The sequence below is a fragment of the Erpetoichthys calabaricus genome, chromosome 11 (assembly GCF_900747795.2).
Source record: "Erpetoichthys calabaricus chromosome 11, fErpCal1.3, whole genome shotgun sequence".
NCBI classification, from domain to species: Eukaryota; Metazoa; Chordata; class Cladistia; order Polypteriformes; family Polypteridae; genus Erpetoichthys; species Erpetoichthys calabaricus.
This window is the reverse complement of record NC_041404.2, coordinates 113,910,052-113,923,278: the sequence shown is the minus strand read 5'-3', so window position 1 is coordinate 113,923,278 and position 13,227 is coordinate 113,910,052. Positions and strand designations below refer to the sequence as shown.

The window sequence follows — 13,227 nt, the reverse complement described above, 5'->3', positions numbered from 1 at the left end:
AAGAAAAGAAAACCTTTTTAAATTGAGAGAAAATATACCAATAACAATTTGTTAAGGATCTGTTTTTTTGTGAAGCTGCCTTTACTCGAGTGATCACTTCGAGCTGACTTGCTGGCTAACCATAAGCATTACCTGGTAGGTAACCACCCATACAATCAGATTGTGAATCAGACTACGAATGCCGTGAATGTAATTACCCCGATCTACATGCTGTCAAATAAACGAACCACATGCCATTGCGCAATGTTAGGGGCTTCGCCTCTAGCGCTGACGTCCGAGGTTCGATTCCCGTAAGGGAGTGAAGTGAGCGCTTTGCACCGGCGAAGTACTGCTTTTAAATTTTTATTAAGAAGAAAAGAAAACCTTTTTAAATTAAGTCTTAAAAAGAGCTGTAAAGATATTGACAATAAGCTACGCAAACGCACCAAGACATGCAATCGTTTAAATCAAGATTCAAGTCGAAAAACACCATCCCATAATATTAGTTAACGATTAACACATTTCTATATGTATTGTAAGCATACAATACAACTGATAATATGTTGCGCTTATTTATCTGGTGTACCGACATTTTTGCTTGTTTAACGGCTGAAATCCAACGTGGTTTGTGCCCTTCAGAATGAAAACAATTTGCATTTATCTTTTTAATAAAAGGCGAGCTTTTAAGCCTGAGAAATCACCCCGTAAATGCACACGTTTAATTGCACATGTGTTAATATGTATGCTTACACGAACTTAAAAGGTTTAAATAAAACAGAAATATATACCTTTTATTTTTACTTCCTTAATTTGTGGAGGGTGTATCCTGTAGCAAAGCCCTAACTTTTTTCGTGAAAGCTCGTTTCAGTCAATAAGTTTTAAAAACAGGTGTAAAGATATTGACAATAAGCTACGCAAACCCACCAAGACATGGAATCGTTTAAATCAAGGCGCGAGTCGAAAAACACCATCCCATACTATTAGTTAACGATTAACACATTTCTATATGTATTGTAATGAAAACAGTTAGCATTTACCTTTTTAATAAAAGGCGAGCTTTTAAGCCTGAGAAATCACCCCGTAAATGCACACGTTTAATTGCACATGTGTTAATATGTATGCTTACACAGTATTAAAAGACACTCAAAAATTAACGTCATTTACCTTCGTTCCTACGTTTGACTCGTGCTGTAAATCTCTTCCTTGTTTTTAGTTCACGTGATTACGTAGGAGGTGTGATGACGCGATACGTGACTCCGCCTCCTCCATTAGAGTATATGTACAAAAAACAGGTTCCAGTTATGACCATTACACGTAGAATTTCGAAATGAAACCTGCCTAACTTTTGTAACTTTTTTTCAGCCTTCTACCTACACGGGAAGTTGGAGCATTAGTGATGAGTGAGTGAGTCAGTCAGTCAGTCAGTGAGTCAGTCAGTGAGAGCTTTGCCTTTTATTAGTATAGATAATATGAAACTGAATACACACAGGGTGGGTAACACATGTTAAGTTAAGCTGCCATGCCTCTCACATTTTATTCTGGAACACATGTTAAAGAGTGGCGGTTACTCTCTAAGGCTGCATATGATCATGTAACACACACTAAGAAGGATACTTAGCCCCTGAGGTTGTACTATAAAAAACACACTAGTTAAACAACTTTAAACTCTGAGGTTACATATATACTGTATTAGTCATATTCATATTTCTTTCTAAGGGTATATAGCTTAAAGCCTGCAAATGATAGAAACAATCTCAAACATTATATTAACTTATAATCAATGCATAACTTTCCGTAAAAATCTTTAAATATTAACAATAAATTGGAGTCAGATTAAGAGATCTGCACCCTTATTCCATCGCTGGTTAAGTGGTGTGAAAACTGTAGCTTAAAAGGCTAATAAACAAATAATAAACAAAATAATAACAAATACTGTGATGGACGGCCGACAGCTCAACCCGGTAGGAATGCCCCTGGAATGGAAGGATAGGGGAAGGCAGCTACTTGCCGACACCATCCTCCCCCAAAATGCTACATGGCAGCTTCCCTGGAATGTAGCAGTGCCCTAGATTTCCGCAGGGCATCCTGGGACTTGGAGTTCGGTTTCTCAGCCCTGTTGGGTGCCGTGGGAACTGAGGACTCATCCTTTCCTTATAGCCCAGAAGCACAAGGTAGTCACGAGGACGGAAGACCTGAAGTACTTCTGGGCTAAAGGAAATGTCAGTTCTTCATTAGACCTGGAAGTGCCAGCCAGTCACGTGGTCGGAAGGACATAAGCACTTCCAGTCAAAGAACTATTTAAAGGACTGATGGGAAGCCAGAGAGCGAGCCGGAGTTGGGAGGTAGAGGACAGAGCTTGGTGGGAGGTGTGGAGAAGAGAATTGTGATTTACTTGTGTTTAATATTGTATTTATTTGCCTGTTTATTGGTGACGGTGGTGCTTGAGGAGCGCTGTACAACAAGAAGAAAGTAAAACAACTTCTTGATACTTTTAACCTGTGTTGTCAGTGGCTGTGTGCTGGGTTAAGCACTGGTATAGCACCATCTAGTGTTACAATACATAATGTATAAATGCACAAATTAATAGCCAGCTAAAAATACCTACAAAGGGGGTTTCATCCTCAGCACCCTCTTTCTGTGCAGCCTCAATTAAAGTGTCAGTGTAGTGCAAAGATGCACAAAGTGTGATACACCTCACTTGAACATTTCACCTATGCATGCAATCACAAATCAGTTTTGGTATTTTTTCTCACATATTTCTTTTCCACCATAGGTAAAGGCTTGTAATCCCCTTGTTATCAGTTTATTACAACATTTCACAGAATCTCATCAGTACTTCGCATTGAACAAAAATCTCAAGTGTTCTGGATATAACAAAATTTAATTATTATTACTGTTGATCCCAAGTATTTAAACTCATCCACCTTCAACAACTCTACTCCCTGCAACCTCACCATTCCACTGACCTCCCTCTCATTTACACACATGTTTTCTGTCTTGTTCCTACTGACCTTCATTCCTCTCCTCTCTAGAGCATATCTCCACTTCTCCAGGGTCTCCTCAACCTGCTCCCTACTATCGCTATAGATCACAATGTCATCAGCAAACATCATAGTCTACGGGGACTCCTGTCTAATCTCATCTGTCAACCTGTCCATCACCTTTGCAAATAAGAAAGGGCTCAGAGCCAATCCCTGATGTAATCCCACCTCCACCTTGAATGCATTCGTCACTCCTACCGCAGACCTCACCACAGTCACACTTCCCTCATACATATCCTGTACAACTGTCACGTACTTCTCTGCCACTCCAGACTTCCTCATACAATACCCCTGCACCAATACATACCAATACCAATACAATGCGCAGCAGTTACTCAACTTTTAAAATGTGTCATTCTATACCACATTGCTCTTCACTTGTTTTTTCATGTGTGCTTTAATCTAGTCTAAATAAAAATGTCTCAAAAGAAACTGGAAGTGAAATGTAATCATTTTTTCATCAAATTCAACCCAGGTCTACAGATAGTCCTTCATAGTCTAGTCTTTCATCAGTACAGTCAGTAGGCACAGTAGCCATTTATTGACTCATTCAGTGTTTATTAATTAGAAAATAGAGATGTGATGAAGGATATCACATCTCATGGTCACAAAACTGAAATCACAGTATCAGGAAGCTCACTTTTAGAAGTATTTGTTATTCATGAAAATGTAATACAGTACACCTTCAAAATTCACAGGGGTTACGTTCCTAGAGTGAAAAACCGCGACTTATGGATGTGGTTAAAAAAATGCCCATTTTTATAGTTTAAACCCTAAATATACCCCCAAAACACTTTAATTTCATTTCAACCTCAGCTTAATACATTACCTAAAAAAAAGAATGTAATGGTAAACTCGTATACTGTACAGTACTGTACTGATATGTCACCCGCAGTGCTAGAATGTAAAATACCGATGTTTCCGCTATATTTACTGTAATTCATGCAAGTGTGTTTTCATTGCCAGAAACCTTAGAAAATGCAGGGTCTTTCAGCGGCATCTTGGGGCGTTAACTCTTAAACTGACACATACTTGGGATTTAATACATCCCTGGATACCAAATACTTTTTTGCTGCACTTTAAGTAAACGTCACAATTCATAAAGAAAAAGTGAAATTTTAATGGAACACATTTTTTTTCATGCAAAGAGCATCACAATTACTGCAACACAGATCATTTTAGACACTGCCAATGAACTGTAAAAACTATTTAAAAAACTGCTGGACAATATGTACAAGGTGCAACTGACACCATTGATAAAATTCAGTAAATCACCGAGCCAACTGCGCTTGAACTGGCTGCACGCAAGCACAAAGAGGTAAATGCTGACGCTGGCAGGCTAGTCTAGTGCAGCGGCTCAATCCCAGAGACAGTGAGGCTGCAGGGGCTGGCAGTGGTCATGAGCTGGCTGTTCAACGAATGTATGGCAGTGACTGATAAGCTCTGGCGTGCTGGTAAATTGCGCTAGGAACTGACAATAACCGGCTGCGGCATTCAATGAATGTACGTCACCAAATATAATCGGCTCCTACATGCTGGCAAATGGCACTGGGAAATGACTATAGCCGGTTGCAGCGGTTTAAGGATTAAGAAGAACAAAATGAAAAACACGAAAACACACAGCTGGAGATGCGTCACAGGGCAGCAGTCAATCAGCAGCAAGGAGAAATGAATAAAGCTGTGGCGGTCCGGTGAAGCTAAGATTCACACCGTCAAAAAGATGGCGATTTATTTATTTTTATGGAGGAGATTCCAGGGACGCACCCAGCATTGACCCAACCCGCACGCACTCACAAACAGAGACAAAAACAAAGCAAACCGGTAATCAAACAGCAAATAAAGAATGTAATGAAAAGAAATGAAAACAACAATACCACCCCTGTTCCCCTTGAGGCGATTATACATTAAATACAACAAAACACACACAGTAAAGTCCATGAAAAACAGCAACGGATGAAATGTAATGATGAAGATAGATAGTCCAGAGATCCGCATGTTGAATGGAAATGTAAAGATAGTCCTACCGGTAGTTCCTGAAATGGTGAAGATGGGTGGACGGGTTCAGGAGTGCTCCTTTCTTCGCAGGATAGCAATGAATCCACTTACAGTACTCATGTACACAGGCAGACGGCAGACAATCCAGACCCCAACCAAGAAACGATCCAGGACAAAAGAAATAAGTACAGGTAACCCAACAGAAGGCAGGCAGAGAGACAGGAAATTGAAACACAAATTACAAAAACTTTTTTTTTCTTTTGGTCACCAGCCCCCTTTTTAAAAGCTGCGCTGACATCCTTTGAGCCCAACAGCTCCTGCAACCTCAGCAGAAGACCAATCAGAGCCACTGCAGGGACTACTGGGAGTTACAGTTTCAAATTCTAGTAGAGTATGCTCCCAAGCCACATTTTCCTCTACGGTTGCTTTCTGTTCTCTTACACTAGTATTGCCACGTAAAAAGCCATAAAAAATTGTGGAGGAGTTTCTGCTCATTCATCGTCGGGGCTCTCTTCAAGTCAATGCCGATGCTCTTTGTCAGGTTCACGACCTCTCGGTTAGGGTTGCCCAACCCGATGGGTCTGCGCATGGGAGGCAGCTAAAGGGCTTGAGTAAGGGCAATTCCGTTTCAAACAAGGATGTGGCAGAGTGTACTGACTCTTTTTCTCCCTTTCCTGCAGACCAGTCACGGGAGATTCCACCTGGTCCACTTGACGTCACTTCCGGGACCGAGCCTATGGAAGAAGACCGTGCTGGCTCCGGCCCCTGTGATGTCACGTCCGGGCTAGAGCCTATGGTTGAAGACCCTCATGAGCCCAACCCCTTTGACCTCACTTCCTGTCTTCCCCTTTAAAAGCCTCCACCTTTTCCCTATTCCCTCAGTTCTGTTTTGGACTCAGTTTTGTGCACATTCATTTTTACGACATTGCAGCCAGGATACCTACTATACGGGTGGCTTCCCCAAACCTTGCAATGGCTCTGTGTGGAGTTTGTAACAAGTATGTATTTTACATTTTACAGATTAATTGTTAAGTTCATTTAAATAATGTATACTGTTAATAATTAAACCTGTGGGGGCAAGGTGGCGCTGCGGTAACGATGAGCTGGCACTCCATCCAGAGATTGTTCCTACCTTGCACTCTATGCTTGCTGGGACTGGCACGACACTAGATGGATGGAATGATTTAACATGTATAATGAAGATTTTTCAATGCTCCTTAAAAGTTTTGAAGAATTGTCGTTCTAAGCCTACAGCTGGTTTTACATTTATTATAGGGGTTTATTGTGTGGCAACTGGTAACGTAGAGAAAGAAATGAAAGGACAGGAATTGGTGGTTGGTACATTTGACAGACACAGTACTGCTCCAATAACTTATTCCATCCAGGGTTGTGCACGTCCCAGCAACCATCTTGTGGGAGGCAGGAATAATCCCTGGACAGAGCACCAGCATATCGCCACGACTGCGCTACCATGCTCCCACATGTTTTTAATACATGCTTTAATAGATAGATAGATAGATGCATTTAATCATGTAAATTATACTAAGTATACATCTTAGCATTCCAAAATGTTCAGTTAACTGTAATATTAAGAATGTAATGTATTCTGTGTGGCGATCACTGCCTGCGTGCTCCTGTCAGCATAAGAGAAAGCCAGTTTAAGAAGCATGGAGAGATTAACAACTGGGTCTCAGAACACTTAGTGTAGATGCTGGTGAGTAAGGCAGGATCAAGCATGAGCCAAACATGAACCAAAAGAAATCTCTCAATCCAAAAAAGTTTGTTTTAAAAAGGTTTAGTGAAATTTCAATACAAATGGTCCACACAAGAATAGAGAAAGGTTATTACACACGTAAAATAACAGGCAAAAAAAAAGAAAAATGTTTCTTCTTGTTGAACTTAAATTGTTTCTACAATTAAAGTTGAGTTATTTCTCTGTGCTTTACTCCACATTCAGTACGTTCTAAACATAAGGCTCTGCACATATCGCTGGGCACGTTAAGGCACAGTTTGAAACTTTACATGGCAAGGCAGGTCACAATCAGAGGGACAAGAGATAGCTAGAATATTCCATTTCAAATCAGCTTGGGAGTTATAAGAACTTCCCATATACTTTCCACTAACTTATAGGCAAACATTTAACATAACTAAGAAAATACTTCTATTAACTTAACATGACCAACAAAACTGGTAAATGGCTCTTACATTTAGAATACAAAGCATTTAACATGCTACTTAATTACGAAAGGATTTGAGAATCTCTAGTAAATTAAACATTGATTTTAAGAAAAAGGTTACAGTGTTCTATTTTAATTACAAAATATACTACAAGTTTAAAGTGGAAATTTCAAAATCAAAGTTTAACATTTCAACTTTAATCTTGACATAGACCTTTTTTCTTTACTGTGTTCCAATTTTTTTTTCTTCACTGTGACCCTAATGCACTTCCATATGACACTCAGACACTTGTCTTTTCACGTTGACTTTGATATCTGACTACTTCTTTTTTATTTTGGGCACCGTGCAGCTTTCTGAACTGGAACTTTTGAGTGTCTTTACCAAGCTGTTACACTCCATCAATTTCCTTTTGTTGTTTTTACCACTGCCTAAGCTGCCAAATAATACGTTTTTCCTTGCCTCCACTTCACTGAGCAAGACCTCCATTTCACATTTGCTGAAATTCTTCTTTTCACCACGTGCTTTTGCCATGGACTTTTAACAAAACACTGAATGGAAGAGGCTATTTATATCCATCCATCCATTATCCAACCCGCTATATCCTAACACAGGGTCACAGGGGTCTGCTGGAGCCAATCCCAGCCAACACAGAGTGCAAGGCAGGAACAAATCCCAGACAGGGCACCATCCCACCGCAGGGCACATACACACACACGAACACTAAGGACAATTTAGGATCGCCAATGCACCTAACCTGCATGTCTTTGGACTGTGGGAGGAAACCGGAGCACCCGGAGGAAGCCCACGCAGACACAGGGAGAACATGCAAACTCCACACAGGGAGTACCCGGGAAGTGAACCCAGGTCTCCTTACTGCGAGGCAGCAGCGCTACCACTGTGCCACCGTGCCGGGCTATTTATATCGATTTGCATATTCAAATATGTGAAATTTGGGAAGGAGTCAAGGTGGGGCTTTAGGCACATGAGTAGTAAAGGAGCGTCACTTTTATACATCATACCTTTTTGACAGGTGTTTGTCCCGCCCCCCTTGGCATTTCCGGTACCCACCGTATGCCACCTGAGTTAATTTGGGTGTTTCCCTGCGCTCTGATCTCTGCCTGTTGACGGGTGCGCTGTTTGACCGGCACCAGCCCTTTTGTCAGTCGTGCGTAAGGAAAAATGGTTGGCTGCTCTTAGCCTTGATCCTAAAAACTGGGTCTGTTCATCATTGTGATCCGAGCCGGCGCTTCGGGCCCCTGTAAGGCGTCAAAAGGTATGTCAGTGATTTTGGGGCGGAGCAGGCATCCTGCTCGTGGCTGCGCACAGCGCCGGGGTGTGTACAGAGAGTACAGAGAGCTTGAGTGAGCCTGCTCTTATCTGCTTACAGCGCCCGGGTGTGTACAGAGAGTACAGAGAGCTTGAGTGACAGACCCCCTGCAAGAGGATGGAAAGGAAAACTTTAGAGAGGCTCTATTACACACCCAAGGAGCCTGGCAGTTTCGGTGGTATTAACAGCTTCTTGAGAAATGTATCAAGTCGTCGGAAAAATGTTAAGCGAAAAAATGTGCTGGAATGGATGAGTGGGCAATACACTTACAGCGTGCACAAACCAGCACGGCTGAGGTTCAAGAGAAACAGAACCATTGTTTCAACGGTCGATGACCAGTGGCAAGCCGATTTGGTAGAGATGTCTTATTACTCAAGATTCAATGATGGATATAAATTTATCCTCACGTGTATCGATGTGCTGTCAAAATATGCTTGGGCTGTGCCATTAAAGGCCAAGACAGGGAAAGAAGTTTCTCGGGGTTTTAGTTTGATCTTTAGACAGGGTCGAGTTCCTAACAAGCTACAGACAGATCAAGGCAAAGAATTTCATAACACATTGGTCCAAAAACTACTCAAACAGAACAATATTGTACATTTTGTCACGAACAGCGATGTAAAGGCCAGCATAGTAGAACGGTTCAATAGAACCTTAAAGTCCAAAATGTGGAAATATTTTACATATGCCAATACTTTTCGGTATATAGATGTCCTGTCAGACTTTCTGCAGAGTTATAACCACAGTTTTCACACCACGATTAAAACAAGCCCTGTAGATGTGACTCCAGAAAATGCTCTGAGTGTTTGGAAAACAGTCTATGGCAAGTCAGGGCAAAGAAAATCTACACCGTGCACTTTGAAAATAGGGGATCATGTCCGTGTTTCAAAATTAAAAGGTGTATTCGAAAAAGGCTATGAACAGTCGTTTACAGATGAAATATTTATTATCGTGGACTGTTTAAAACGGATCAAACCTGTCTACAAACTAAAAGATTATGCAGGTGATGAAATTCAAGGGACGTTTTATGCAGAAGAGTTACAAAAAATAAATCCCGATGCTAACCAGGTGTACCGCATCCAGAAAATTCTAGCCAGTCGTGGGCGTGGTAGAAACAAGCATGTATTGGTAAAATGGCTTGGCTGGGACAAGAAATTTAACAGTTGGGTCAAGGCTTCAGAAGTGAAAGACATAAGAAGTTGAGAAAGCAAGAAAAAAAAAAAAAAAAAAAAAATTGTCTACATTCAGAAATGGCTTTTATGTGACCCTGCCGAGTAATTCATCGGCCAGGACTTTTCCCAACAACATGATAGCATCATTCACCGTTCAGCTAGCCAAGACAATAGAACTGTCCAGAGACTGGGAAGTGGCATTGGTGGAACTGACATACCCAAAAACGTTCAATTTCATCACTCAACCAACACAATTTACGCTAATGAATGAGGAAACAAGATCAACAAAATGGACATACACTTTAAACAAAGGCTATTTCAGGAATATTGAAGCATTGTTGTCGGAAATGAATCATGTCATTGATACCAACCCGTCATCACCTAAGGCAATACTTAAATACAATCCTGCCAGTAGAACCGTTCACCTGATTAGTGATAAAAGCATTTTGCTCCAAGTGTCCGGGGAGCTGTCTTACATTCTCGGGTTTGATCATGATAAGCTGTCTCACAAGTCACCCAACTCGGCAGATATCACAGGTGGTTTTTCCACCATGTTCGTGTATACAGATATTATCGAACCACAACTTGTTGGAGATACGCATGCGCCATTACTGAGATGTGTAAACATAAAAGGTGAAGACGGTGCAAATGTCACCATATTTTTTGAAAAGCCACACTACCTACCACTCGCCGTGCAAAGCTTCAATACTATAAGGATTGAAATTAAGACGGACCAGAATAAACCAGTTCCGTTCCAGTATGGTAAAGTAATAATCAAGTTGCATTTTCGTCCAGCAAGATCTATCAATTTTTAAACATGCTTGTAACAAAAAACTATGGAGATCCACGCACCTACGCATCTTATTACAAGATACAAGCTGGCAATGGTCTACCAGGGTTTCATGGTCTCCCTGTCCAGTACGGTGGTGGTATTGGTGGTATTTTTAAAGCTCTCTTCAGAAAAGCAGTGCCTCTGTTTAGGCGAGGGCTAGAAATTGCTAAACCTCATGTCAAGTCAGCAGCGAAAAGCATTGCTAATGATGTCATGAGTCATGTGGCAGGTGCTGTAATGAATAAAGTTGCAACACCCCAACAAGAAGGTTCTGGTATGATTGTTATAAAGAGAGGTGTTAAAAGAAAAAGACACACACCCCATCTAGCACTGCTCGGGCCACCTGCACGGCCCAGGAAGAGAGCAAAGAGGAAAAAAGCTCGACACTCTGCTAAAAAAAGAAAGTCAACCAAGAGAAGATCCAGAACTAAGCAAAATTCTAGTGATATATTCTAAACATGGCTTTTGTACACTGTGCATCAGATGAATGTGCAAAATCGGAAGTGGACATATTTCAGCTGTCACCAACACAAACCAGCATTGAAAAAAGCTACTATGCCGAAGTGCCGCCTCTCACAGCATTGTCAGAAAATGCCCCACTTGAGTTTTCCATTGCCCGAAATGATCAATACCTGGACCCCAACAACACACTCCTCTACTTAAGCTGTAAAATACATAAAAATGATGGAACAACTCTGGCCGCCGATTCACGTGTTGCCCTTGTAAACTACCCGATTGCTTCTTTGTTCAGTCAGGTGGACATCATCATCGGGGACAGATTGATCAGCCAGAGCAATAACTGTTACCCATATCGAGCGTTTATCGAAACCGTACTAAATTACGGAGACGAGACCCTGAAAACACAATTTTCAGCTGGACTGTTCTATAAAGACACACCCGGTCACCACGAAGCCACTGCACTGGATGGCACAAATTTGGGGTTCAATAAAAGGGCTGCTTACACGTCCAGAAGCCACAGGGTTGATTTATTGGGTCACATCCATGCAGATCTCTTCTTTCAAGAGCAATTATTAATTAATGGGGTTGATGTAAAACTAAAGTTGGTGCGAAATAAGGATGACTTTTGTCTGATGAGCAATGGTGATGAATTTAAGGTCAGCATATTATCAGCATCATTATTTGTGAAAAGAGTTCAAGTCAACCCGGCAGTCAGACTGGGTCATGCTGAGGCCTTGATGACCAGCAACGCAAAATACCCAATCGACCGGGTTCAAATGAAAGTGTTCAGCATACCTACTGGGAGTCGTGTCTGCAACCAGGAAAACCTGTTTCTGGGACAGCTGCCCAAATTGGTTGTTTTGGGATTTGTTGACAATGCAGCTTTCAGTGGCAACTTTACACACAACCCCTTTAATTTTAAACATAACAACATCAACTTCATGGCTCTTTACCTGGATGGAGAGCAGATACCCAGCAAGCCTCTGCAGCCTGATTTTGCTAATGGACACTGTGTCAGAGAATATTTTCAACTGGTGGAGACCGCTGACAAGAGGATGAAAGATAAGGCCCTGTTAGTTGATCGTGAAGAGTTTGCTAAAGGCTATTCACTTTTTGCATTCAACCTAAGCCCTGATATGGAATCAACAGGACACTATTCACTCATCAAAACAGGCAACCTCAGGGCCGAAATAAGATTTGCTCAACCGCTGCAAGATACAGTGAATATGATTGTGTATGCAGTTTTTGACAACATCATTGAAATTAACATGCGTCGGCAAGTTATTTACGACTACAGTTAAGCCGTAGACATGTTCAGACATGCAGCCTCTGGACACTGTGCAGCTCAGGACCGCCCTTACACCTGGGCCGCTGACACGCATCCATTTTCTGGATGTATTCCCTTCAGATCAACTGCCCATGGAGAAGTTGGTTGCCAGACCTCTGTTTATGATCGTAAACACAGATCCCCATGATAAACCCGGAAAGCATTGGATTGCCATTTACCTTGCAAATCATGGAAAAGCTGAATTTTTTGACTCGTATGGAACCCCCCCAGATTCTGAAATATTTCCCAAAGTTATTATGAAATTTTTGAAGATTAATGCTAAATGCATCACTTATAACAGTATTCAGTTACAGGAGTTTTTCTCAACCAGTTGTGGTCACCACTGTGTTTTTTATCTGAATCAAAAAAGCAAAGGACTTACCATGAACCAAATATTGGACTTGTACCCAGGAGATATTCGTCTAAATGACCAGATGGTTGTTAGATATTTTCATCAAATAAAAAAGGGACAAACTGAAAATATGAAACTGGATATGTTTACCCAGAAATCAGAAATAAGTCAGTCGTGTGTTTGCTTTTGCTGAATATTATATGCAAAATATTATATGCAGAAAAAAAAAAAAGATGTTGCAACTATCTGTATCCCCTTATTTGAAAATAAATAAATAAATGAGATATTAACCAACATAAAACGTGTCTGTGGTCATTATAGTGAATAATCCAATAATCAGACAGATAAAAAAAAAAAAAAGGGTCTGTTTATATATATATATATATATATATTTTATTTATTTTTAAATGTTCACATGGTAATAACACACAGTGTAAAAGCATTTTTCACACAGTTAACAGAATCATGATACAATCAAACAAACGAAATCATCTAAATGAAAATAATAGTGATAATACACACTAATAAACTGTATATAATATATGCAGCTTACTTATTTTTTCAAAGC

At 40.8% G+C, this 13,227-nt stretch overlaps 2 protein-coding genes across 2 annotated transcripts in view; both read left to right on the top strand.

Annotated features, from left to right (window-relative positions):
• Nucleotides 1-13,227, top strand: part of LOC127529677 (uncharacterized) — a 1,084,638-nt gene that overhangs the window by 208,666 nt on the left and 862,745 nt on the right. The window lies entirely within an intron of this gene.
• On the top strand, nucleotides 10,980-12,281 carry LOC127529728 (uncharacterized protein F54H12.2-like). Its single transcript, XM_051934319.1, has one exon. It carries the CDS (start codon nucleotides 10,980-10,982, stop codon nucleotides 12,279-12,281), a length of 1,302 nt encoding a protein of 433 aa, XP_051790279.1.